The sequence below is a fragment of the Argopecten irradians genome, chromosome 6 (genome assembly GCF_041381155.1).
Source record: "Argopecten irradians isolate NY chromosome 6, Ai_NY, whole genome shotgun sequence".
In the NCBI taxonomy this organism is placed as follows: Eukaryota; Metazoa; Mollusca; class Bivalvia; order Pectinida; family Pectinidae; genus Argopecten; species Argopecten irradians.
The window spans coordinates 10,395,651-10,423,236 of NC_091139.1; the positions used below are offsets into that span (position 1 = coordinate 10,395,651).

The 27,586-nt window shown below is 35.8% G+C and overlaps 1 protein-coding gene across 3 annotated transcripts in view; it reads right to left on the reverse strand.

The window, feature by feature from the left end:
* The window catches only part of LOC138324946 (fibroblast growth factor receptor 2-like), a 56,499-nt gene extending 33,172 nt beyond the window's left edge, over nt 1–23,327 (reverse strand). For all 3 annotated transcript variants that reach the window (XM_069270226.1, XM_069270224.1, XM_069270225.1), the window contains exons 1-18: nt 23,172–23,327; nt 20,891–20,959; nt 20,417–20,502; nt 19,608–19,703; nt 19,060–19,158; nt 17,838–18,125; nt 17,251–17,386; nt 16,051–16,264; nt 14,379–15,229; nt 13,986–14,103; nt 8,109–8,291; nt 7,557–7,593; nt 6,882–7,145; nt 6,718–6,765; nt 5,302–5,486; nt 4,660–4,864; nt 707–827; nt 216–372 (exon numbers count right to left, since the gene is read on the reverse strand). In XM_069270226.1, the coding sequence (XP_069126327.1) occupies nt 342–372; nt 707–827; nt 4,660–4,864; nt 5,302–5,486; nt 6,718–6,765; nt 6,882–7,145; nt 7,557–7,593; nt 8,109–8,291; nt 13,986–14,103; nt 14,379–15,229; nt 16,051–16,264; nt 17,251–17,386; nt 17,838–18,125; nt 19,060–19,158; nt 19,608–19,703; nt 20,417–20,502; nt 20,891–20,959; nt 23,172–23,233 (3,093 nt within the window). In that variant the 5' untranslated portion in view covers nt 23,234–23,327 and the 3' untranslated portion in view covers nt 216–341. The remainder of the gene's footprint in view (nt 1–215; nt 373–706; nt 828–4,659; nt 4,865–5,301; nt 5,487–6,717; nt 6,766–6,881; nt 7,146–7,556; nt 7,594–8,108; nt 8,292–13,985; nt 14,104–14,378; nt 15,230–16,050; nt 16,265–17,250; nt 17,387–17,837; nt 18,126–19,059; nt 19,159–19,607; nt 19,704–20,416; nt 20,503–20,890; nt 20,960–23,171) is intronic.
* Nucleotides 23,328–27,586: the final 4,259 nt, after the last annotated feature.

The following is a 27,586-nucleotide window of genomic DNA, read 5'->3' on the forward strand; positions in this document are numbered from 1 at the left end:
TACAACTAAGGAGGGCAGCATTAAATCATCCCGAGTACAGGCCCCTGGGACCTTTTGATTTTTATTTTTCTACAGATTTTCTGTCATAGTAATACAAATTGCACCTTGGTTTGGTTAAATTGGTTCGTGGGCAAATTCAAATGTTAGCTGTAACAGGTCCTTTTCTTGAGAAACATAACACTTTTTACAGCAATAATTAATGTAAATTATTATACCTCTTTAGAGGCTAGATACTCCATCCCCTTCGCTATGTCAAAGGTCATACGATACAAGGTATCCACTGTACTGTCTGTGACGTTCGTCTTCTGATTCTGTAACCACGTCCTCATCACACACCACCCTCACAATACTCCAGCAACATAAACTGGCCCACTACAGAAAACATAAATGCCACTGTGTTGACAGGCTCATTTTCAATCAATCATTAGGTTACTTTCCTACCCTTATAAATACAGATTTAAGATTAAAAATGCATTTTACTGTTTTTTGATCGCTGACATATTTCGTAAATTTTAAATTTATTTTAAATTACAATAATAAAGAAAAAATCAACTTGAGTCGGGTTTATCAATATAGACCAGCATAATTATTGTAAAATTAATTAAACTTTGTTTGAAAAATATAACATAATATATCTCGTAGAAACATTTTAAAAATATTTTTTTATGCAATATGATATATTCATATAGGTCAGAGGATAACGCACATGGTTTGTTGTCGAGGACAGCTCCGACGAACTGTACCACGTTGGCATGGGGAACCAACTTTGGTGGCGAAGAATTTAATCTTGGCGTTCATTACCAAAGCGTCCAGCTCAGTGTGCGATTCTAAAATATAATATCGAAATGTTTCAAAATGACAAATAGAATAGAACTTATTGGGGACAAGAATTACATTCATAGATATAGGCCGGGATCTAGGGGAGTCCACGTGACCCCCCTCCCACAACTTAACGAACCAATGTTTTTTTCTGAAGCCTTATGACCCACTGATAACGAAATCGAGAGATAACATTGTATAAACTGGGATGAACTTCCGTCCGGTTTTGACGTCATCAAGATGGCCGCTATCTCGAATTTCACTAAAAATTGAAAAATAGTCATAACATTGACATTTTTCAACCGAAGAAGACAAATGAGGCATCAAAATGACCACAATAGAACAAAAAATACATATCAGGACCATATAATCCAATATATGTAGTTATTTCTACGCATGGAAAAGAATGGTAATTTTTAAGCAAATATTTCATATTTGGCTTGACGCAGCAAAAATGTTTGCCAACAGCAAACTATTATTTCTAATCAGTTATTTGACCTCTTATCAATCAGTAAAAACAACATCAACAAAAAAAAAAAACTATGTTAACATTGTATAAACTCCGGTTATGACGTCATCAAGATGCATATCTCGAATTTCACGGAAAAGTTAAAAATAGTCATAGACATTTTTCAACCGAAGTAGACAAATGAGGTATCAAAATTACCACAATCGAACAACAAATACATATAAGGACCAAATAATCCTATATAAATAGTGATGTGTACACAGGAAATGAAAAATAAGATTTTAAGCTCAAAAATGGTAATATTTTAGCAAATTTTTTATATTTGGCTTGACGCAGCAAAAATGTTTCCCAACAACAAATTATTATTCGTAATCAGTTATTTGGTCTCTTGTCAAACAGTAAAAACAATAACAAAAATATATAGAAAAGCAAAAGGGAATTATTGTTATACCATAATTTGGTTTACAAAACATCACCAGTTGCGTATACTTTTTTTCCAAACCGCTGACACTACAGTTTCCGGATGTCTTAGAATTTCCTGAGGATAACATTGGCAATCGACGATTCATATCTTAACACATTTGAATTTTAAGTTGGCTTAATATCTAAGTGGGACTTGACAATTTCCTAACATAATCCATTTTCATGTTCGAAAGTTTGTAGACTTGTAGCGTCTCAAAATGAATTTTTACAGCACAACGCCAACTAATAGGGTATCAAATTAAAAGTGAAAAAAAGATTTTGTTTCCGTTAATACCACGGCACTTTCCGAAATTTGTTTCTTTTAGAAATAGCGCATCCACTGTTAATTTTATTTTTCTGTCTATAACGTAAGGAAATGTCAGATGGTTACTGCAGTATCACATATTTCTTTCAATAGTTCATAATGATAAGCATTATCGTTGTGCGTGCTTTCTCGCCAGAGTGTCGATGAGCTGATGAGCTGATGTGACATTACATTACCGGTTTACCATCGTGGTTCTAATTTGTCAATCGTCAATGGCCAGAGGTAACATCAAGAACATCGGGTTCGCGGATGTGGGAGCTCATCCTGTTTTCAACATAGTGATTCACATATCGTATATGATGTTCCAGACCTCTCCGGTAGGATGGAAAAGACACCCGAGCCACATTCTGCGAAGGGTTGAGTTGCTTCTCCTTAATTCGTATGAAGCACAATTCCTTATTCTTGTGAACCCTCAGTGACCATAGATGGCACAGGTGAATTCTTTGAGGTCATAAATGAGGTCTACAGTGAAGTTCCTCTCTTTGCAAAGTCTGGAGAGCACTGTAGAAAAACTTTTTCTGGAGAGTCTTCAATGGTGTATCCACGCATACACCAGATGCGACACAACCAGTACCTTCAAGGGACTGGGGAAAGTCTGACCAATGAAAAACATTTAACATTTATGACCTCATTAATGACCTCGAGGATATCACCTTAGCCATCTATAGTCGCATGAGTGTCCACAAGGTTGATGAATGGTGCTTGAATCATTCCACCGTTAGAAGAATCTGGATCTGGTGTAATTTCCTGAGAAGTCTGAAACAGCATATACGATATGTTAGAATCTGATGGAGATCCCACATCCCTGAACCTGTTTTTCCTGATATAAACTCTGGCCATGGATGGGTCATGAAAGATGCTAGAACACCACTGGTAATGTAGTGTCACATCAGCTCATTGACATCGAAGACGACGCTCTGGCTTTCGACGAATTGGATACTGATATCTCGATTACTCTGATTCGGACTGCATGTACCAGCTACCAGACATGCCGAGTCACGTCAGAGGATAGTGCAGTGAGGCGGGAAAGCACGCACAATGATAATGGTTATAATTGAGAACCAGTGGAAGAAATATGTGACATAGTGGTAACCATCTGACATTTTGCTTATACTATGCATAGGAAATAAACGAAACTGTGACTTGTCCTACCTAGATATTCTGTCAACTTTACATTCATGTTTCCTGCTTATAAATCGCCAATAGTCAAACTTATTTAAGGAACTTATAATACACCAGGAAACTGTAGTGTCAGCGGTTTGGAGTTAGAAAAATATCATATACCCAGTATACGCACCCGGTGATGTTTTGTAAACTTAATGATGGTATAACAATAATTGTTTGAGTGATTAGAGGTCAAATAACTGTTTACGAATAATAGTTTGCTGTTGGTAAACATTTTTGCTGAGTCAAGCCAAATATGAAAATTTGCTAAAAAATTATCATTTTTGAGTTTAAAATCCGATTTTTTCATTTCCTACCTAGAAATCACTACATATATAGAATTATGTGGTCCCGATATGAATTTGTTGTTCTATTATGATCCTTTTGATACCTCATTTGTCTACTTCGGTTGAAAAATGTTAATGTTATGACTATTTATCAATTGTTAGTGAAATTCGAGATGGCGGCCAACTTAATGACGTCATAACCGGAGCTTATACAATGTTAACATTGTTTTTTTTGTTGGTGTTCTTTTTACTGATTGATAAGAGGTCAAATAACTGATTACGAATAATAGTTTGCTGCTGGGAACCATTTTGGTGCGTCAAGCCAAATATGAAAAATTTGCTTAAAAATTACCATTTTTGAGCTTAAAATCCGATTTTTTCATTTCCTACGTAGAAATAACTACTTATAATGGATAATATGGTCCTGATATGTATTTTTTGTTCTATTGTGGTCATTTTGATGCCTCATTTGTCTTCTTCGGTTGAAAAATGTCAATGTTATGACTATTTTTCAATTTTTAGTGAAATTCGAGATGGCGGCCATCTTGATGACGTCATAACGGGAAGTTCATCCCAGTTTATACAATGTTACATTTCGATTTCGTTATCAGTGGGTCATAAGGCTTCAGAAAAACATTGGTTCGTTAAGTTGTGTGTGTTGGGGGGGGGGGGGGGTGCACGTGGACCCCCCCCCTATATCCCGGCCTAATACTGCTATTCGAATTATTACACGAACACAGTTACCTTCTCTTTTCTTCCTATGTACCTCCTAACACACTGAAACCTGTCTGTTGACCACCTCTGTATACAAACCTTCCGCTTATTAAAACCATGTTTTCAAATGATAATTTATAAAACAATTTGACCTGTGTGTAATAGCTACAACTTGTATATGGCTACAAAGACCACATCCCCCCTTCCTTTCCCTTGGTGGCTTTATAGACAAACTTATATTCATCATGTTATTCAAAACGATTAATTTAATATATAAATTTGTTATCATATCTATCGATTTATTTAGCGATGAAGTACATTTAATTACTTAAGGTATTTGCAGTTTGTAAAGTAATGATTTGCTTTTATATCAATGAAAAACAAATTTTCTCTTTCGTTTGAATTTCAGGCTATACCACCTTTTAGAACCTTGGCTACAACCGTCTTCCTGTTGTTGGATTTGACGTTTTGTGAAGCTATAAAGATGTCGGCAAACCGGCCAGTGGTCAGTTTCTCCACCAGGGACACCTTGTCGTGAGGAACCTCCCAGGCCTTGTGGTCATTGAACACCATTTGACCGTACATATATACAGCATCGTCACCAACATCCGTATAGGCCAGGTTCTAGTTATAATGGATACGAAGTTTTATTTTTATTTTTCGTTAACTTGTACTTGTTTCCCTAACAACATATTTGATGTAATAGGGTTTTATTACAATTCATAATCTTTTTTGCGTTCTGCGTTAGTAATGAATTGTATCGCAGAATGAAATAATGAATGATATTATAAAACATACATTAGAAATAAATTTAAGAATTAAAAGTACTAAAAATGAAGCGACATTCTATGTTTAACATGGATATCTTAAATGATTTACTCATTCTAGCATTCATGTTAATAAGCATATTCTACATAGGCGGTATTCGTAAACGTTCTATAGATTGCGCGCACTGATATCCCTGATTTACCAAAAAATAGAGATAAAATAGTTCTTTTTAATTATCAAATGTCTTCATAACACAACCTGACTCAATGTTGTTATTATTTATGACTATTTACCGCAAAGGATTTTCTTTCTGTTTGGCTACCGCCAACTTTGGAGTCGGAGTAGGCATTTGCGGCCCGTCTGCGCCTGGTCGTTCGCCTCTGTACGTGACCATATATGGACTCTTTGTAGCGATTGAGCCGCCCAGTCCTCCAAAGTACAATCCCCGCGATAAGTAAGCCAGCAAGGATCAGCATAACTTAAAGGGAAACAGAATATTAAGAGTGTAAATATAGGGATCAACCAACTAAATAAAAAAAGACCTTCAAAATGGCCCCTGTGTATACAAGATTGAGCCCAGGATAGAATTTTAACCCGGCCGCTGATTGGCTGGCTAATTATGAATTTCAAAAGTAAAAATGTTTTCTGACAGGTAATTATTCCTAGATAACCATGATATGAATTTGGAAATTCACATTGCGATTTAGGTTCAAAATATCAACTTTGATAATGAATAGGTAAAAGCATTAGAATTTCAGGATTTTTTAGTGCAAAATGCGCCTGATTTCAATAAAGCTACCCTGGTTGGAGTTTGAGGAGAAGGACCCAAACATTTTTTTCTATTTAGTGTTATATGAGAACCTAGACTTTAATTATAGAACACAATAGCTAACTAATATTCCTTTGTTTTAATAATACAGTACAAAACTTTAACAAAGTTTAACACTGTGGTCTATGTAAAATTATTTAGTTGGTTGCTCTCTATAGCAAATAAATTGTTTAGTATGTACTGCTTAACTACACTTAAAATATACAACGTCTTATTACATGATGTTTTACATCAGCACACTGCTTATAGAAATGTACCAGGTTTTGTTTACTTGTTGTTTTTAATGTGTAAACATTTAAAGTTAATTCGGGAAATAATTATTACTGAGCAAATATATCGCCATGTAGCACTCACTAGAAAACTATTTATTACATCGGATAAAAACTGTAGTAAAGGGATATTTTGCTCCCTGTGCTCTTATTGGCTTAACAAATATGGACGATCTAGACCTCAAAATGAAACTAATTTGAAATGGCATGTCTTTCAAAAATATTTAGAAAATATCTCACAGCTACTTTTGTTCGCTTTTTACTGTCCAAGGAATCGGTAGAAATGAAGAAGTGACCATGTTCCTTCATTTTGGACGTTACCAAATTGGCAAACATCATTACGTCGCCTCGGACTTTTTCATATATATAACGACAAATCTGTCGGCAATTCGCACGAGGAATCGCCAAACGTGGAAGATGACATTTTCAGAGAGAAACATGACGTTGTGTTCGCATAGGTCACGTGATTTGATGAGCATTGATCGATTTGTTAGAATAAGGTTTATTAATGGTATTTTAACAAGTTCTTATGACCCTAAAGGTGCCAAGAGATCTTGTACATAAAAAGCTGAGAAAGAAATTATTTGATTTTGCTTCTGTGTTCTACATACCTATAGTAATTGCCGCTATAGCACCAGCTGACAGACCTTCGTATTCTCCTGAAATGAAAACCAGATTAACACTAGTGATGAAAATAACACAAAAATAATCAGATAATTAGTAATATTTTTATCATGAACACGTTTTATTTTTAAGTGGATCTTTCATTATTTACCTGTCGTGAAAGTAATTTCCACACGATCACTCTGTTCTTCTCCGTATATAACGACAAACTGAGCGGTGTATGTAGTCTCGGGGTCAAGATCGCCAAGCGTGTAGTACTCAGCGTCTTTGTGGATGTTCATTGACCTTGTCTGTCCTGACACATTGTACACCAATAGAATGTCCGTACGGTCATAACACGTAGGCCCCTGATGCCAACGGAAATTAACGCTGTACGACGTCGTACCAGACACTTCGAGATCCATAGGACCAGAATCTGTTGCAAAAAGAAAAGAGATTGAATAATAACTTGCTCATTTGTTGCAATAATAAAAAATGATTGAATAACTGGCTCATCATACAGTCGTTGCGAATACGCCATGAAGAGCTAATAAGACAACATATCATTGCTTGAAAAGATAAAGTTATTTCATTTTATACAGTCTACCTGCTTGTAGCTAATAAAACTAAATTTTACATAAAATGTCCTAAGACAATTTTAATATTATAAAAATACGTTGAGAGAATTTTGTGGTATAGATTTAACATGAACATTTATCGCGGCGCAGTATTGGTCTAGCATTCGTTCTAATTTGCGTGGTAGTCTTGCAACGTAACAATGAAAGAACAGAAATAATATTCACACAAATGGATTTTCATACTCTGCTAGTGTTTTTGTTTTACTTACATTCTTCCATTCCTCGCAAAGACGTCAGGTCGATAACCTTGAAAGGACGAAAACATAAACGTAATTCACAATATAATCCCTAACGTCAATTTATTAATATTATTCTATTATGGCCCTTTTCAGAGGAAACTGGTCTCTCGTATAGTGTTGTCTGGCGAGGTATAGTCCCCGAGTCGAAGACGAGGGGACTATACCTCACAAGACAACACTATAGGAGAACTGTTCCCGAGGGAAAGGGCCATAATAGATTTAGTACGTCATATGACATTCATTATGATATCATATATTTGGTCGCGTGCTCATTCCCGGGGGACTATACTTTGGTATAGTTCCGTAGTCAGGTATAATCTCCCGTAGTCAAGAAGAACAGTGAACTGTCACAAAATAGACCATGGCTGTTATCCAATCGCATTCCTAGTAATCATCATGTGATGTACTAATTATACATATTAACTACATGTAACCTTTTACATTTTCTTTGAAATGTCAATGATGATTTTGTATGGATATAGTTTTTCATTCATTTGTAAATTCTATATAAAGTCTCATTACCTGAAATCGCCCGATTGAACGTAACATTGCAGAGTTGAAAACTTCGATGTCGATATTTGTAACTTGTGTTTGAAGTTTGTCTTTTGGCACTTTGAACCAGCAGTTGTTGACCTCGAATTGGTGATAGAAATAGTAGCATTCGCCGTCAGCAGAACAGGCTCCTTCCTGTAGACTTGGTTTACTCTGAATGGATATTAACAGTAAATTCTTAATGTGATCTTTTAAACATACATGTAGTAGACATTGTTGCTGATTTGAAAATATTAAAATAGGAATACTTGTCTGACAGAATGAGCATTAACGTATTATATGTTCATTGTTGTACGATTGCATGACCTTGTTGGCATTGCCAAGTTGTTCTGATGTTTCAACGCTTGACCATTTGTTTGTTTTTGCGATATTAAATCAGGTTTTTTTCTCAATATATCTTTATATTCATTGTTTTCCATTAATATCAGAGTGTTACTTTACCCAGTTTAGAACTAAAGTTTCTTTAATAGCCTTTAATTTTACTTTTACCGTTACATCCGTCCATAATTTCAAGCTGTTAATCAATGTTGAGATGGAGATTTGAGTGGTAGATTATATGAAAAATAAATTAACAATAAAACATCAAAGGCATAAGATTTCGAAACAAGTATGCTTTAAAATATTAGCATTTCCATTTTTTCTTATATAACCTTACCAACTGTGAAATCGTTTACACGTGTGTAAACGCAGGAGGTTATCGCGTAAGAATACATACACCGGAACACTGACAATCTCTAGTAGTCTTAATGCGCATCAGATTTGGCCTATATGGTTTTTGTAGTTCTAATTCGTTACTTAAACAATTTGAATGTATGAATATCTTATTATATTTTAGAAAATGAAATATTTGAGATATATTGCATCAATGAAATGAAAAAGAGGGATCTTGGCGCCCACCAAAGATTGAATAATGTCTGAAAAATGAAAGAGGGATCTTTTTCTCTGCTTTTCAAAAATATTCACTTCTTTTTTTTCCTCTGCTTTTCAAACCTAATACTTTTTTTATCTGCTTTTCAATCTTTAAACTATCAAAATCCAAGATGGTGGTCGGCCATCTTGTTGACCGATCAGTCCCAAAATGCAGTACTTTGTGAGAAATATTGGTCATGAACTTTAACTAACGAAATCCAAGATGGTTGCCTGGCGGCCACCTTGTTTACTGATCGGTCCCAAAATGCAAAAGGTAGAACTAGGGCCCAAGAAGAGCCTACATGAAAGCTTGAGAACGATCGATTCAGTACTTTCTGAGGAATAGCGGCCACAAACTTTAAATTTCATAATCAAAGATGGCTGCCTGTTGGCTATCTTGTTAACCTATTGGTCCCATTATGTGCAACTAGGGCCTTCGGGGAACCTACATAGTAAATTTGCAACGATCCCTTCAATACCTTTTGAGAAATAGCAATGACAAACTAGAACTATTTAAATCCAAGACGGCTGTCTGGCGGCTATCTTGTTTACCGACTGATCCCAAAATGACGACGTATGTGTAACTAGGGCTTTAGGGGAACCTACATATGAAATTTGAGAATGATTCCTTCAGTACTTTCTGAGAAATAGCTGTAACAAACTTTAACTATCAAAATCCAGTATGGGGGTATTGTGGCCATCTTGTTAAAACATCAATCCTAGAATGCACAATCATGGCCCTATGGGAACTTATTATGATATTTGAAAATGATCTCTTCGGTATTTTCTACGATATAGCGGTAATAAACATTAAATACCAAAATCCAAAATGGCTGCCTGACGGCCATATTGATTTTCCGATTTATCTCAAAATCAGCATTACACTAGACGTGCTCTAGGGGAACCTACAAATGAAATTTGAGACAGATCCCATCAGTAATATCTGAGTAAAAGTGTTAACAAACATCAACTGCCTATATCAAAGATGGCTGCCTTGCGGCAATATTGTTTTTTCCGATAAGTCTCAAATTAGCATAACACTCTGTGTGCACTAGGGAAACTTACATATGAAAGAGAGATCTTTTGAGTACTTTCTGAGAAATAACACTAACAAACATCAACTGCCAAAATCCAAGATGGCTCCTGACGGCCATATCATTTTTCCGATCAGTCTGAAAATCTGCATGACAATCTTAGGGCCCTAGGGAACCTCCATATGAAATTTGATACAGATCCCTTGGGTAATTTCTGAAAAGTAGCTTTAAAATATCAACTGCCAAAATCCAAGATGGCTGCCTGGCGGCCATATTATTTTTCCGATCAGTCTGAAAATCTGCATGACACTCTAAGGAACCAAAGGGAACTTACATATGAAATTTGAGAGAGAATCCTTGAGTTCTTTCTGAAAAATAGCAGTAACAAACATCATCTGCCAAATCCAAGATGGCTGCCCGGCGTAAATATTGTTTTTCCGATCAGTTTGAAAATCTGCATGACACTCTTAGGGCCCTAGGGGAACCAATATATGAAATTTAAGACAGATCCCTCGAGTACTTCCTAAAAAATAGCAATAACAAACATCAACTACCAAAATCTAAGATGGCTGCCCTGCAGCCATATTATTTTTCCCATCAGTCTGACAATCTGCATGATACTCTTAGGGCAGAAGGGGAATCAACATATGAAATTTGAGAGAGACCTCTTCAGTAATTTCTTAGAAATTACGGAAACAAACATCAACTTCTAAAATCCAAGATGGCTGCCTGGCGGCAATTTTCATTCGATCAGTCTGAAAATCTGCATGACACTCTAAGGGCCCAAGGGAATCAACATATGAATTTTTTAAGACAGAACTCTTGAGTACTTTCTGAAATATAGAGATAACAAACATCAACTATCATATCAAAGATGGCTACCAGTCGTACATATTGGTTTTTCGTTCAGTCTCAAAATCAGTTTGACACTCCTAGCGCTCCAGGGGAACTTTAATAGGAACGTTGAGAGAGATCCCGTCTGTAATTTCTGAGAAATAGCGGTAACAAACATCAACTCGCAAAATCCAAGATGGCTGCCTGGCGGCCATATATTTTTTTCCGATCAGTCTGGAAATCTGCATGACAATCTTAGGAAAGTAATTTTCAGACATATCCCTTTAGTGCTTTCTGAAATCAAGCAGTAACAAACATACCACCAAAATGCAAGATGGCTGTCATGGGTACATATTGTTTTCCCTATCAGTCTCAAAATCAGTTTGACATTCCTAGCGCCCTAGGAGAACCTTCATATGAACTTTGAGACAGATCCCTTCAGCACTTTCTGAGAAATAGCGGTACCAAACATCAACTGCCAAAATCCAAGATGGCTGACTGGCGACCATATTATTTTTCCAATCAGATTTAAAATCTGCATGGAAATCTTAGTGCCCTAGGTAAAGCTACATAGGAAATTTAAGACAGAACCCTTTAGTACTACCAAAATACAAGATGATTGCCAGGCGGACATTTTGTTTTTCAGATCAGTTTAAAAATCTGCATGATACTCTTAGGTCCCAATTATGCACAACTAGCGCACTAGAGGAACCTACATATGAAATTTGAGGGAGATCCCTTCAGTAATTTCTGAGAAATAGCGGTAACAAATATCAACTAAAAAAATCCAAGATTGCTGCCTGGCGGACATATTGTTTTCCCGATTAGTCTGAAAATCTTAATGACACTCTGAGGGCCCTATGGGAACCAACGTATGAGCTGTAAGACAGATACCTTGAGTAATTTCTGAGAAATAGCGGTAACAAACATCAACTACCAAAATCTATGATGGCTGCCAGGCGGCCAAATTGTTTTTCCGATCAGTCTGAAAATCTGTATGACATTTTTAGGGCCTAAGGGGAACCTTCATATGAAATTTCAGAAAGATACCTTCAGTTATTTCTAAGAAATTACGGAAACAAACATCAATTGCCAAAATCCAAGATGGCTGCCAGGCGGACATATTGTTCTTCCGATCAGGCTCAAAATCAGTTTGGCACTCCTAGCGCCCCAAGGGAACCTTCATATGAACCTTGAGAGAGATCCCTTTAGTAATTCCTGAGAAATAGCGTCAACAAACGTCAACTGCCAAAATCCAAATGGCTACCTGGTGACCATATCATTTTCCCAATCAGTCTGAAAATCTGCATAACACTCTTAGGTCCCTAGTGGTACCAACATATGAAATATGACGGAGATCCCTGTAGTACTTTCTGAGAAATAGCGGTAACAAACATTAACTGCCAAAATCCAAGATTGCTGCCTGGCGGACATATTTTTTCCGATCAGTCTGAAAATCTGCATGGCACTTTTAGGGCCCAAGGGAAACCTACCTATGCAATTTGAGAGAGATCCCTTCACTTATTTCTAAGAAATTACGAAAATAAACATCAACTACCAAATTCTAAGATGGCTGCCAGGCGGCCGAATTGTTTTTCCGATCAGTCTGAAAATGTGCATGATACTCTTAGGGTCTTAAGAACCTGAATAGGAAATTTGAGAGAGATCCCTAAGTAATTTCTAAGAAATTAAGGAAACAAACAATAACTGCTAAAACCAAAGATGGCTGCCTGGCGGCCATATTTTTTCCAATCAGTCTGAAAATCTGCATGACACTCATAGGGCTCTAGGGGAATCAACATATGAAATTTGTAAGACAGAACTCTTGAGTACTTCCTGAAAAATAGAGATAACAAACATCAATTACCAAAATCGAGATAGCCGACTGGTGGGCACATTGTTTTTCCGATGAGTCTCAGAATCAGTTTAACACTCCTAACGCCCTAGGGGAACCTTCATATGAACTTTGCGAGAGATCCCGCTAGTAATTGCTGAGACATAGCGCATCAGCTGCAAATATCCAAGATGGTTGGCTGGCGGTCATATAATGTTTCCGATTAGTTTTAAAACCTGCATAACACTCTTAGGGCCCTAGGGAAACCTACATATGAAATTTAAGACAGATCCCTTGAGTACTTTCTGAGAAATAGCGGTACCAAATATCAACTGCCAAAATCAAAGATGGCTGTCTGGCGGCCATATTATTTTTCCGATCAGTCTGTAAAGCTGCATGACACTCTCAGGGCTCTAGTGGAACCCACATATGACATTTAAGACATATCCCTTGAGTACTTTCTGAAAAAAATAGCGATAACAAACATCAACTACCAAAATCCAAGATAGCTGCCAGGCGTATATATGTTTTTCCCGTCAGTTAGAAAATATACATGACACTCTTAGGGCTCAACGGGAACCTACATATGAAATTTGAGACATATCCCTGTAGTAATTTCTGAAAAATAGCAGTAACAAACATCAATTACCAAAATCTAAGATGGCTGCCAGGCGGCCAAATTGTTTTTCCGATCACTCTGAAAATCTGCATGACATTTTTAGGGCCCAAGGGGAACCTACATATGAAATTTGAGAAAGATCCCTTCAGTTATTTCTAAGAAATTACGGAAACAAACATCAACTGCCAAAATCCAAGATGGCTGCCAGGCGGACATATCATTTTTCCGATCAGCCTGAAAATCTGCATAACACTCTAAGGTCCCTAGGAGAACCCACATATGAAATTTGAGACTGATCCCTTGAGAACTTTCTGAGAAATAGCGGTACCAAACATCAACTGCCAAAATGCAAGATGGCTGCCTGGCGGCCATATTGGTTTTTCGATCAGTCACGAAATCTGTATGACACTCCGTGTGCTCTAGGGAAACCTACATATGAAAATTGAGACAGATCCCATCAGTACTTTCTGAGAAATAGCGGTAATAAACATTGTTTACGGACGGACGACGAACGACGGACGATGGACCACAGCCGAAAGGTGATTTGAATAGCCCACCATCTGATGATGGTGTGTGCTAAAATCATTCCTTAATTAAATTGAGGAGATATTCCTTACTTTGGTAACATTGCCACTTGTAATACCGGATTCAATCAGCTCCCCTGAATCATTAGCGGTTATTTTCCATTTGAGCATATGGATTCCACTGTGTCTGTCGGAAGCCAAAATCGAAACTCTACAATGCAAGAAATAACATAATTACAAAAGATTATCAAAACAGTCAAAACCTAACTTTTCCAACTAACTTTTCCAACAATATTTTACTTATACTTTGTCTTGTTCTATTACCTATATAAACATCAAAGGCGTGTTATACACATATCCAGACACAAAGAGGTAATATTACCATACGACTAAACAATCCGGCAATGATTTCAATTGATGTTGGACTGCTGAGATACCGATGAGAAACATTTGAGAACATAGTTTGTCTATGTAACCATAACTCACCGGCTGGAGAACGGAAAAGAACCATTGTGCATGTTTTTGTGAAAGACTGGTTGTTCTATGACGGGTGGGGATGAGTCAGTATGCAACAGGATGGAGTCGGTGGCATTGTTGTTTACAACATCATATACACGCACCCATATACGTATGGAGTCACCATCGTGTCGGGGGATGTTGATGGAGGTGCGTTCGGTTAGGTATCCAGGCACGTTTTGCCATCCATGGGTGGGGGTCTGGGTGATGGTCGTTCCTCCATTTTTGTCACGTTTATAAGCTGTTTGTACACGTACTATTCCATGTATGTTTTCAACTGGCTGCATCATACGATCTCCCTCAGTGTCGTCAAGGCTTGGCTGTACATGCCGATTTACAATTCCATTGTATAAATCTGTTTTGAATGGTGAAACTCGTGTTAAAAGATTCAAATTCACGTGATCATGGTTAACAAAATGATTGGTCCAGCTAATCTGGATAGGATCACCAAGAGCACTTTCGTTTTGCAATGTTGATATCCAAAGGTGTTTTTCTCCAACCGACCCGGGTATAGTCATTTTGTTATCATTTATAGAGACAGATGAAGAATTGTCGAACAGAAGAAGTCGTCTGGCGTACTTAAAGTTGCTCGCCTTATCCGCTACCTCCAGTAGAATACTATACATACCGATTCCATTCGGTGCGTAAACAGGAAATGGCTCAGTTACATTCACCTGTATAGTAGACAAAGAGTGGTTTGTGTTTATTTCAGTTAGTTCCCCTGTCCTGCTATCTGGCCCCAGCTTGTACACATCAATTGTATACTTGTTGACACCAGAAAGATCGTCTATCCAGCCGTCCCAGCTGATGGTGACTGGCTCCTGAAAAATACAAATCAAATCACATTCTGTAGTTTTTTTATGTAGCAGTAATGATACATGTCATTCTGATTAATCTAAGTAAAATTATTGCATCAGATAATGATTGTTTTTCATTTTCGAAATAACCGGGCAAAACGCCAACTCCAAATAACACCATTTCTTGTTATGAATTAGAAGGTCTCAGGGCGCGGTTGTTCAAACAGTGTTAAAACGTAATCACATGATTAATGAAAAAATTAATTCTGGTTTAACCTTTGATTAAATATTCTCTTAATTAGTTTCTTAAGAATGGGTAAGCAATACATATATGTACTTTTTTCAAGTTAGCTTCCTATGAAATTATTTGATCTCGATTGGAAAATTGTTGTAAGTTGAATTCCCTTTTAATGGGCCTTAGTGACCTCAACAAACATAGGTTTTCTTACCAACTGTCATCAAATAAATATGTCCAAGACTGATCACCTCACGTATAAAACTAATTCAAATTACCAGTAAAGAGTTGACTCTAAATATTAGATATTATTAATCTTATACCCGACATTTTTGTCAACATGTTATGACATATTACATTTATTGCTGCCAGTACAGGTTGGCAAACAGAGGACTAATGTATATCGTATTTGCTATCAAAACACGTTTCATTCTTGTATCTTTTCGGTCTAGCTGCACAATTATAAGTTATCTTTACTTGTATTTTGAACTTAAACTGCTGTATATCTGTGTTTTTTTTCACATACACTATATTATAAAATATTGATATAATAAACATAGATAGGAAATAGAAAATGGGACGATGTAAACGTCCGTGGTTGAGAACCTACCTTACTGATGTCTGTAGAGAGGTGTAGTGGGGACTCGTGGTGGGAACAGCTGTTGTTTTCACTACAGTGTCTAGGGAAATGGAAGTCAAACATGTACTGCATCTGTTTTGTCGCAGTCCTTCCTGTATAATACTCGGTCCTATCCCGGTTATTAGTGTTTTCGTTTGTGATGTATCTATACCCACCACTCTTCGCGGTAACTGTAGCAGTCAAGCTAAAACAAAATATTTTTTTTTTCAATTTTAATCTTATACATAACATGAAAGGAACACAATGTATTTATATTTCTGAAACAATTCATGAAGTAACAATTACCTTTTAAATGTTGTTTGCGTGAAATTTCAATTTTAAAATATCATACATTTTTATATCTTCTGCAAGATGATGGTGTTAAAATTGTAAGAAAACGTGATAAACATACAATATCGCCAATAAATAGTATGATATCACATTTCAAGTGAGTGCCACGATTTATTGTAAATTTGTTTAAAACATTAATAGATAAAAATGTTGACATTTTTGTCTAAAACGGCACATATGTTTTCTCCCATACTTGACAAGATTATCATGTGGTTCATAAGGAAAAGATAACGCTGTCTATTACCGGGGTAGGGGAAATTAGCTCACACGCGTTTGAAAATGACGTCATCGACACATACGGAGATTGCTATGTGAATATGCATTACAATTCGGGAGAAAAATAATCAAACATGGGTCTGTGAACGATTTTGGCCGCCAACCCTCGATAAGCCTCGGGATCACCCGCAAAAATCGTTCACTCGGGTTGTAAAAAATTAATAGAATCTTACATTGGTCTTTTAAGTAGACAGGGATATATCAACTCGAGTGAAAGGTTTGGCTAATCAACCCGAGACATGCCGAGGGTTGATGATCAAAATTTTCCACGAGGGTTGAGATATCCCTGTCCACCTGACTGGTCCATGTAAGATTCTTTTTCTCCCATAATTTAACGAGAAATGGTGAACATGAAGTCGACATAAACGTCGCTGTGCGTAAAAATGTATTGATGACGTCACTGTCTTTCACGGTAAAAGATAGAGTTATCTTTTCCCTAGCATCCGCGGGATAACCCTGTAAAGTATAGGAGAAATCCCTGTCATCTTAACAGACCCATGTAAGATTTTATCAATCTATATTGTATACCATGTGATACTTATTTACAGGAACTAAATGACATACTTATCTCCATGCTCCAATAGCCAATCAAAATTTGAGTCTGTGATGTTGCAGATCATACTGTTTTTTATATTGGTGTTTGCAGGGAAGCCATCACATTGGTAGCTTTTCGGTGGTCGTGTGTATATCACATTGTCGCCTACAAAATAATAAAAATTGTATCATTTTGTGAAGCTAAATAATGTATGTAAATCACCCTTCACACTGTATAAGAAAAGACTCAATTATGAATGACCTTGATATTTGTCAGGTGTCAACAGATCTCATTTTCGACATTCATCATGACAGAGTAAAAGACTTCCATATTTGTTTAAATATATAACCTTGGCCTTCATTCAAAGTCACAGGGGTAAAGCTATTTTCTTGCACTATTTTCAAGGTCGTTACGTGATTTGAGTGCAGTTTGAAGAGGGTTTAAGACATATAAATCATGATTATGACAGATTCAACGTGTCTTTTATAAGATTGAGGAAAACGATGGACTGCCTAATACATCAAAGAAAATACTATATGTTGAACGCCATCATACTCAGTACCACAAATCAATAAATTGAAATAGATAAAGGAGACAATTATATGGATAAGTTTACCTGGGTGTGTAATTTTATTGAGAGTTAACATAACGTCAGCGTCCTGTATGCCGAACGCATACTGCTCGATATATCTCCGATCCGGTAGGTTATGGATGTAAGGAGTAAAGTCAGCTTCGAAATAGACATTGACGATGTTATAGTACTTTTCATTGACCCAAATAAGATCTATTTCGTTGTTATCTGGGGAGGACGAGTCTGTCACAAACCGGTACATTTCCTTTCCTGACGATCGTTCCTTCATAAGCAGAAAACTGCTGCTCCTTAACATTGTTGGAGATTCTGAAACTTTAGTAAATATCAATACACTGTTAGTCACATCATGCAGCTGGTTCCTTTTGAGGGTCAAAGCATTCGCCATTTTGACCTAAAAATTTGATAAATCAATTTCAACTAATTAAAAGATCGTTGGCTAGATATAAAGCATCTATATTGTGACGACTGCTTTAGGCCATGCGTGCGAAGAGCGATAATGCGCCATGTCGCTCTGTGCATGACGGGGTCACCAATATGACACTGTTACACGGCCAAATTCAGCCACCATACATGTATTATTGAACCAATTAATTTCATTTGCAAATACTTTGCGAAATATCGATATTATTACCACTGACCTTAGTGTATCTTTATGTTATGACATACAAAATGTAAAATTGATAATGCAATACTGTTATAATTATAATGGTTACAAACTTTCATTTGTTTCTTAAAGGCCAACTTTTTTCTGAAACAAACATTAAAAGTTTCTCAAGTTCAATAATAACATAAGAAAATTGATATCAATGGCCTATGGTGAGGTTATAACACCAAACAAAATGCAAGATTCCCTGCTTTGCCGTCTGGCACAGTAAACTTACCATCGGTAATTAGGACGACGTTGGGAAACTTACATGTAAGACGACCCGCGTTAAAAAATATTGCTTAATATATCTAAATCAAATTATATAGAAGGCGATGATCAGTGTATTATTAATGATAAGCTAATTACTTTTGCAACTCTACAAAATTATCAATCTCGATTTACATCCACATTTGAAAAATTAACAACCGTCAAAGTCTTGTTGCTTGACTCTAAACTTAAAAGTTTGTTGAATCAAATTGTACGCAACAATTAAATCAACAATTAGCCATTAGATCATGACAACTTTTCTCGTTTTATACATTTCATCTAACAACGCTAATCCTAATTCTACAGAACTTTTGAAGAATAAATTTAACTTACATTGCAGACAAGTTGTGTCTTCGAACCCATCCTGACATTGACAGTCGTCGGGAAAATAACATATACCAGGAAAACATGGCTTTAGATATGAACACGTTACTGAAACAGATAACAAAACTTACACATAACAATGTGCTCTCTAAAACTGCACTCTATAGCCATTTGAAGTGTTCTTCACCTAACAGGGTGTGTTGCAAGCATGTAAAACTATGTCTTACTGTTGACAATTCGCGAGATATTTCATTTTGCGACTTTGGGTGAAATTTCGAAATAATCGAAATTAAAACCCTCGCGAATATTGGCGACGATAGAGTAGTGAAGGGAGTTCAAACAAATTACCTTTTTATTTATAAGGACAGATCAAGCATTCTGTATGTGATTTACAGATCATATTTCTCGAGGCATTAATGTAAATGTTTGTTCTAATACACACACAAAATCATAAAAAATAAAATGGTAATTTTTATATGGAAATGCATTGAAAAAATTGATAATTTTACCGATTGAATATCTAATTAATTTATCACTTTATCATTAAATTTACTCACTTCGGGCACAGTTATTTCCAACGGTTCCCGAAGCACATTTGCACTGATTTGGACTTATACATGTGCCTCCATTTTGACACGGAGGGGAACAAATAGCTGAAAATGATCAAATATGAAATCATTAATCAACGTTCTATGATAAAACAACCATGCACTTACGAATACTTACGAAATCGGATTGCTGCCCCAGTAGTTCTTTATTTCAGAATTTCTGGTTAATGTCTCAAAATTTTTTCTAGAAATGGGTTTTTAGTATGATAACATTCCTTAACTCACAAGCATAATCGGTCTTCAGCCTGATTAATATATTTCATACATTCAGACTTTTTTTTGAAATTTTTAATTATTGTATTCTTCAGTATTGTTGCTAAATTGTACGACTGCTTTTGTATTCAATGTATCTCAATAAAGGTTTGTTTTGTGTGTCTTCAATTGCTTTATGGACAATTTTGTTCAACGACGGCGTAATGCAACATGGATATGAACATTGAAAAATAGAAATAGATAATAAGAAAACTTACACGCACCAGATAATAACGTGACATCATCAATGTATGTGACCATCATTGTCGATGACGTAATTAATTTTGACGCATTATGGTGACCCTTTGATTGCAGCGCTATAGAAATGTTTCCAAAGAACTGCACGTTTGTTATTTTTCAATAAAGTATGGGAGAAGATAATTCACATGGGTCGATCAGGTGGACAGGGATATCTCAGCCCATGGGAAGCCTCGGGAAGACCAGCCAAAATATTTACCTCGGGGGGATATATCTCTGTTCACTAGTCATTGATACAATGTACATACGTGTATTGCAGCCTGCTCCAGTATAGCCAGGACAGCATTTGTATCTGTATTGTTGTCTATATCTTGTGACAGTCTTGTAGGACCAGCTGCAAAATCATGACGTCTCCTGGTTATTTTATCGATTTATACGGTGGCATATCTTACTGTCATCGTGACATTTCAAATTGTATCACGGTAATTCGACTTACCAGGATAACTATGTATTTTAGATTCACTTTTCATGTTTGTTAATTAATAGTCATGCTATTGACTGGTAATGAGAAACACAATGGAATTGGAGTTAATACATAAATACAGAAATACATAAAAATGATGTGAACAGTTTTTCAACAAAAAGGTCAGGGATACGCGGTGTGGTTACAGGTAAATATTCAAGTGTAGCAAAACTGAAATGTATCTAAGAAAAATGCGTAAAACATTGTATTTATATTGTGTATCTTTAACTTGTGTGTAGTACGTAAACAATTAATTTACCAGAATCCCCAGTGCCGACTGCATGTTCTTTTGTAATACACAGACGAATACGAGTAAAGGCAAGTGCCCCTATAAACAAAAACAGGACTTATTAAGATAACATCCAGCTCTAAATACTGCCATGTATAGTTTATAGAACAAATCATTAGCAGTTGTTTCTACAGAAAAAACAATGTTTTCATTTAATTATGTAAGGGGTATTCAGAAAACATAAAGTGAACATCCAAAGCAAATTACCAAAAGTATAGCTTGGAAGAATCAAAGGGTAGTTTAGTAAATCAAACACAAGCACAAACAATATGTTTTGTTTCGGTGGGGTCAAGAACCAATGAACAACAATTTGATAAGAGAATCCAAAACAATGGGGCTTATATACATACATACATATAGTAAATAAGTGATGATTCAATTCGCCTCTGGGACAGAGATTGTTAAAATTATTTCTACTAAAATATATTTATACTCGATTTCCTTTAACTCTTCACAGTTTCATCTTACCTTTTTCATATCAATATCAAATGTACTGACTAAATATCATATGACACTGCGCATCTAAAATGTTCGCCAGAAGCGGAGATGGTTTATAAGATGTTTTACAGTGGTAACATACACAGCACCAAGTATATGTTCGAAATAAATGTTTCAATAGATATATATCGGCTTTACTCCCACATGGTTTTAATCGTACTGTGCACAAACATCTTTAAAACTGTTCAGGATAAATCAGGTTAGATTACGTGACACGCAATGACAGGTTTCACTAAGAAATGATGTCAAAAAAGCCACCTTGAGTGTAATTTACCAACTTTAAAACTAACTCTGCTGGCGCATATATATATGCATGTACCTGTTTGATATCATGTCGTTAATCATAACGGTGAAGCAAAACCGAACAAAAAGACTGAAACACAATAATTAAGAATCATACTTCTTTTACTGCTTTCTTCCATATGCAAGATGTTTTCGAGCTTAAGTAAAACTGAATAATATAAAATATTATTATATCAGAAACACTTGCAAGAACAAAGCACGGCCTTCAAAACTGGATTATGGTACAAGACTGATCTACTGGTTCTAAAACAAATTCGTTTAATAGACTGTTATCAGATATAGGACCTTTCCCTACGAAAAAGCGATATAGTATTTATGTGACTTTTTATTTAATTTTTGTTCAGGAAAGGAGGGGCCTGGAAGGTGTTACATTTTTTTACAAATGGTTTTACAGATGTCGTATTACACCAGTTCCCCGTCATAACAAAGTAGTGATCTTTTATCTGGTTAACTATTAAAAATCATATATTTGCCTTGTCGATAGCTTAGCTTTGGAGAGAAAACTATTCTTTATGACTGATGTATGCTGTATTATTCTAAGTTGAAACCAGTGTAATATTGTATTGTGAGAAACTAAAAAAGGAATTCTGTATATTTCTCCCATCTGCCATAAAGAAGTTAAAAGTCTGGTACCGGAAATTTCTCCTCGAGGATATTTCCTCCAACAAATAAAAAAAACTCGCATTTTTGTCAACGCATGCTAACACAACAGATAAGGAAATAACAAAATAATAGATATATAAGACTACATGCTTACAAATTCTGAAATATTGATGTCTTCACTAATTTTATAAAAGCAAAGTTAACCGTCAAGGGAAAATACAATTGTTTACCATTAAGTCGAGGCTCCGTTGTTTGAGCTACAAACTTTCTTGCTAATGCACGTACATTTCCTATATATATAATACAATAACTATACTAGTATTAACCTTTACAAGTAAGATATTGCATTTAATTTTCCTTGAACCCTGCAAGTACCTCATTTAGAAGGTATTTCCAACCACATTAAATTCGATATAAAGTGTCGTATGATATAACTGTTGAAGAAACTTTTTTTATTTATTTATTTTTGTTTGATTCGAAAACGCCCGTTTTGACGTCATTTTGGAGTGAAACATAACAAATCGCGTTATTCCCCACCTTGTTGATTGGAATAAATCCTAATGAAATTTGATTATGGTATTCCTTAGTCGAACAAGTGCAAAATTAAATGGGTGGCGAACGCATGCTTGAAACACAAACAATATTAGTCCAATACATAACTGATTGAGTAACAAACGTAATCCTTTATAATCAAATACACCAATTCACCTTTAAACAAGTGGTGTGCCTTTAGTATTTTACAACTGTTCATAAAAATAAAACATTTTTCTTTGATTATTTTCACATAACACAAATATACACGTATAAAAGTAAATATAATAATATAATAATGTGGTCTCAAACTTACCCATAACATAATTGGGCACAACATCCCACAAACAGTACAATGTATAAAGAGATGTTTCCCATCGTTTTGTTGATGTTTGAATGAACAGGAACACATGTACAGCTTTATATATTCGATACCTCAGGATTTTCTATCAGACAATACATTTTGTACAATGCGCATGTCTGCATTGGTTCAATTATATGATACCGGCTAATTCATAACACACTTAAACGGGTGTTTTTGACAAGCGTATCTTAGCTATCTTGAATGACGACTGTGTGTAGATTAATCATGACTTAAAATAACTAATCAAAATCCACAGCCACTAATGTCAGTAAACGGCTGACCTACAGATAGGGAGAATTGTTCCCGGTGTCACAATTGCATAATTATAAAATGCGACCAAACGCAATTTGGGATCTTATTTGTTCTCTTCTCCGTCATGGATTTTTTCTTAAAACTTCTAGCACTGAGTTGAGCATCCGCCCCTATGAGGAATAATCTTGACTATCACCCCTGACCGAGAGACTACTCCTAAAAAAAGTCAATTTCAAACTTATTTACATAAAATATATATGTGTACTTTTCTCTTTAAAATATATCATACATGTAAAAAGGTATTAAGAAAAGAACATATTGCACCTATTTCACCACGTGATTCCTTGAGTAAATATAATGTATTAAATAAATGTATGGCTTTAGTGAGTGGGACAAGCGAGAGTGATTGGGTCCATCCCTACCTACAATTCGCTTATCCCACATCAAAGTCAATATATAGTATATTAATATAGATACACACTAGTTAATAAAATGCAAAAAAATCGTTACGTTCAGCAAATGCGGATAACGTTCCAAATCAGATATAATTTAGAAGGACGACTGACCGAATTATGTAATCTTGTTTACCACATACCTATGTTTTAATAATACAGGTGCTTTTGACAGGTACTCACGGGGGTAGCAGTCAATTTATAAATATTTTTAGATTGAATTGAATTTATTAGTTATTCTATTTATGCAGTAACTACTACCAAACAGGCTAAGATACTGTGTATTAGCAGTAAATAGATTTAAGATTTAAGATAAGACTTATACCAAAAGAGCGATTTAATTAGAGGCCATGGGTGAGGGACGCATTATAATACACCAAGACCATCGACAATGTCTTTGTGCATGAATGATATCTATTAAAGAACGACAACTGTGGTAGAATAATTATTTTTTAATGGGTGATATTTTTGTTGGCAGTGTTTTGGCAATGACGGTAGGAGATATACAAATATGGGTAGACATTTATTACTAGTGGGGTGACACCTAAAGGAGTGTCACAGATGAAATGAAGAGACTAACTGCATGGAGATTAGCCACTTGACATACAAGCTGTTACAGATATAATCTGTACCAGTTGAAATACCAAGTGTTTCCAGGTGCGCCACGTGGAGGCCCTTCAATTGCACCCTATGTTTGTGTGTGTTTGTTGCGTGATTGTGCAGGTTGAACTATTTAGTACTAGAAAAACAACATATGCATCTAGATTAAAAAGTTATAAGTAGATTTTCGAATAGAATATTTCAAATAAAACATTTCCCTAAGAACCTTCGATAGATTATAAATAATTCATTAATTATATAATACTTTTATAATTCTTACATACATGTACATGTATTCTGAAAAGATTAAGCGTTATGAGAAAAGGAAAAAATAATTTCCAATGACAGATCGCAATCACATAAACTAACGTCAGAAAGTAAAAGTTAATTATTGCTATTGTCATAAGTCTTGGAAACAGCAGACCAATCATTGTCTAGTACAATATAGAGATATGTCTCATACAGGACGCTATAAATGTACTCGAACGAAAAATATGACATTTTTTTTATCTTGGCTTAAAACGCTTCCCCACTAAACAAAAAAATGTATGTCTTGAAGATATCGTCGCATCTACATGTATAAACAATCTCATTTTTATAACAGGAGAGGCACTCGTGAAATGGCCTCGACAGTCGGGGACTGGGAATGGATATTGGATATAACAATAAAATCTACAACCTATAAAGTCATTTGGTCATTAACAGGACATAACTGTAGGTGTTGTGTTAGTAACTAGATAAGATACTATAGTATACGATAAGTATGCGATGGAAAGACTTATCATTATACTACATAATCAAATTATAATAAAATGAACAACAAATAACTCGACATGTTTCAGTTATTTAACATTGAAAAAGTATACAAAAAAGAAAGGTATGTTAATGCGTTTGTATGTCAGCTGCACGTGGTTATATTTAGGTATGTAAAGAGAAAAGACATTGGTGCGATGTTGCAGTTGTTAGTAGGAATGGGAAATGACGTCTCCAGTCAGTAACTGGATTAATTGTCTTCTTGAGTTTCTGCAATTGCGATTAGTCGTATAGTTATTGCAGCCGACTAAAATGAACTAAAGCCATGAACCAATTAATACTCCAAAACACTATTAAAGGAGAAAACAAATATTTCCACACACAAAAAATAATAATAAATAATAGCATATATAAAGATAGATAGATAAACGCAATACAAGATATTTCATGATAAACTGACAAATCCAACCTGATGTATTTGGTGCGTGTATTGTAGTGTACTGTATAAAGTGCAAAACCATACCCATTACTTGAAACAAAATCCTATCATCTAGACATGTATGCATGATACACATTAATTATGTCACGATGGTTATGTCAGCCCTCCACTGGTCAATAACCGATAATATTTATATAATCCCGTTTTATGCTCAAATGCTCTATGTGTTATAACGTATCCATTCATAACTTCACGATGATTATGTAAGCCCTCCACTGGTCCATAACCATTTTATTTACGTTCTCCTCACATATTATATTCCAATACTCCATGTGTTTATTGTGTTCCCATTCATAACTTCGCGATGGTTATGTCAGCCCTCCACTGGTCCATAACCATTTTATTTACGTACTCCTCATATATTATGCGCCATTACTCCATGTGTTATTTCGTATTCAATCATACATTCGCGATGGTTATGTCAGCCCTCCACTGGTCCATAACCATTTTATTTACGTTCTCCTCATATATTATACTCCAATGTTCCATGTGTATTGTGATCCCAATCATAACTTTGCGATGGTTATGTCAGCCCCCACTGGTCTGTAACCATTTCATTTACGTATTCCTCAGATAATATGCTGCAATTATACACTGATAACATAATCAATCATGCATTGATATCATATCCAATTGTAGTCCACTAAACCTGCCTATATCATTGGACTTTTCTTAAAAATGTTTTTGCCTGATATATAGTCAGCTCGCGGTACCTCTTAAAAATGGGAAATCGTAGGATAGATTTGGCCTACGCTACGTCAGCGGCATATTTCTAATATATCGCCCATGCAATGCCGGAAAACATACACATGCCTATTCATTGGGATCTTATGTACTCCACTGCCCCCATGTTACATGATTACATCCCATTTATGAAATTAAACACCTCTACATGATGAAATAATTCCGAGACCCTTCTATTTCACACATTTATAATGTAAAAGATATTAAAACCGGAAGCGACGGTGATTGGCTGCCGTTTGCTCTACTAAATGTGCATACGGCGGCCATTAAAAATATGTAAAATAGAAGTGTAACGGAAGTATTTTATTGTGCAAAGTTGTTTAATTTCATAAATGGATGAAACATGGGGCAGCAGAGTACATAAGATCTCAATGAATAGGCATGTGTACGTTTTCCCAACATTGCATGGACGATATATTAGAAATATGCCACTGACTTAACGTAGGCCAAATCTGTCTTTCGATTTCACATTTTTAAGAGATACCGCGAGCTGACTATATATTACACAAATGTTTTGAAAAAAACCCTTATAATATGGGCAGGTTTAGCGGACTAATCCAATCATAACTTCGCGATGGTTATGTCAGCCCTCCACTGGTCCATAACCATTTTATTTACGTTCTCCTCATATATTATACTCCAATACTCCATGTGTTTATTGTGTTCCCAATCATAACTTCGCGATGGTTATGTCAGCCCTCTACTGGTCCATAACCATTTTATTTACGTACTCCTCATATATTATGCGCCATTACTCCATGTGTTTATTGTGTTCCCAATCATAACTTCGCGATGGTTATGTCAGCCCTCCACTGGTCCATAACCATTTTATTTACGTACTCCACATATATTATGCGCCATTACTCCATGTGTTTATTGTGTTCCCAATCATAACTTCGCGATGGTTATGTCAGCCCTCCACTGGTCCATAACCATTTTATTTACGTACTCCACATATATTATGCGCCATTACTCCATGTGTTTATTGTGTTCCCAATCATAACTTCGCGATGGTTATGTCAGCCCTCCACTGGTCCATAACCATTTTATTTACGTACTCCTCATAT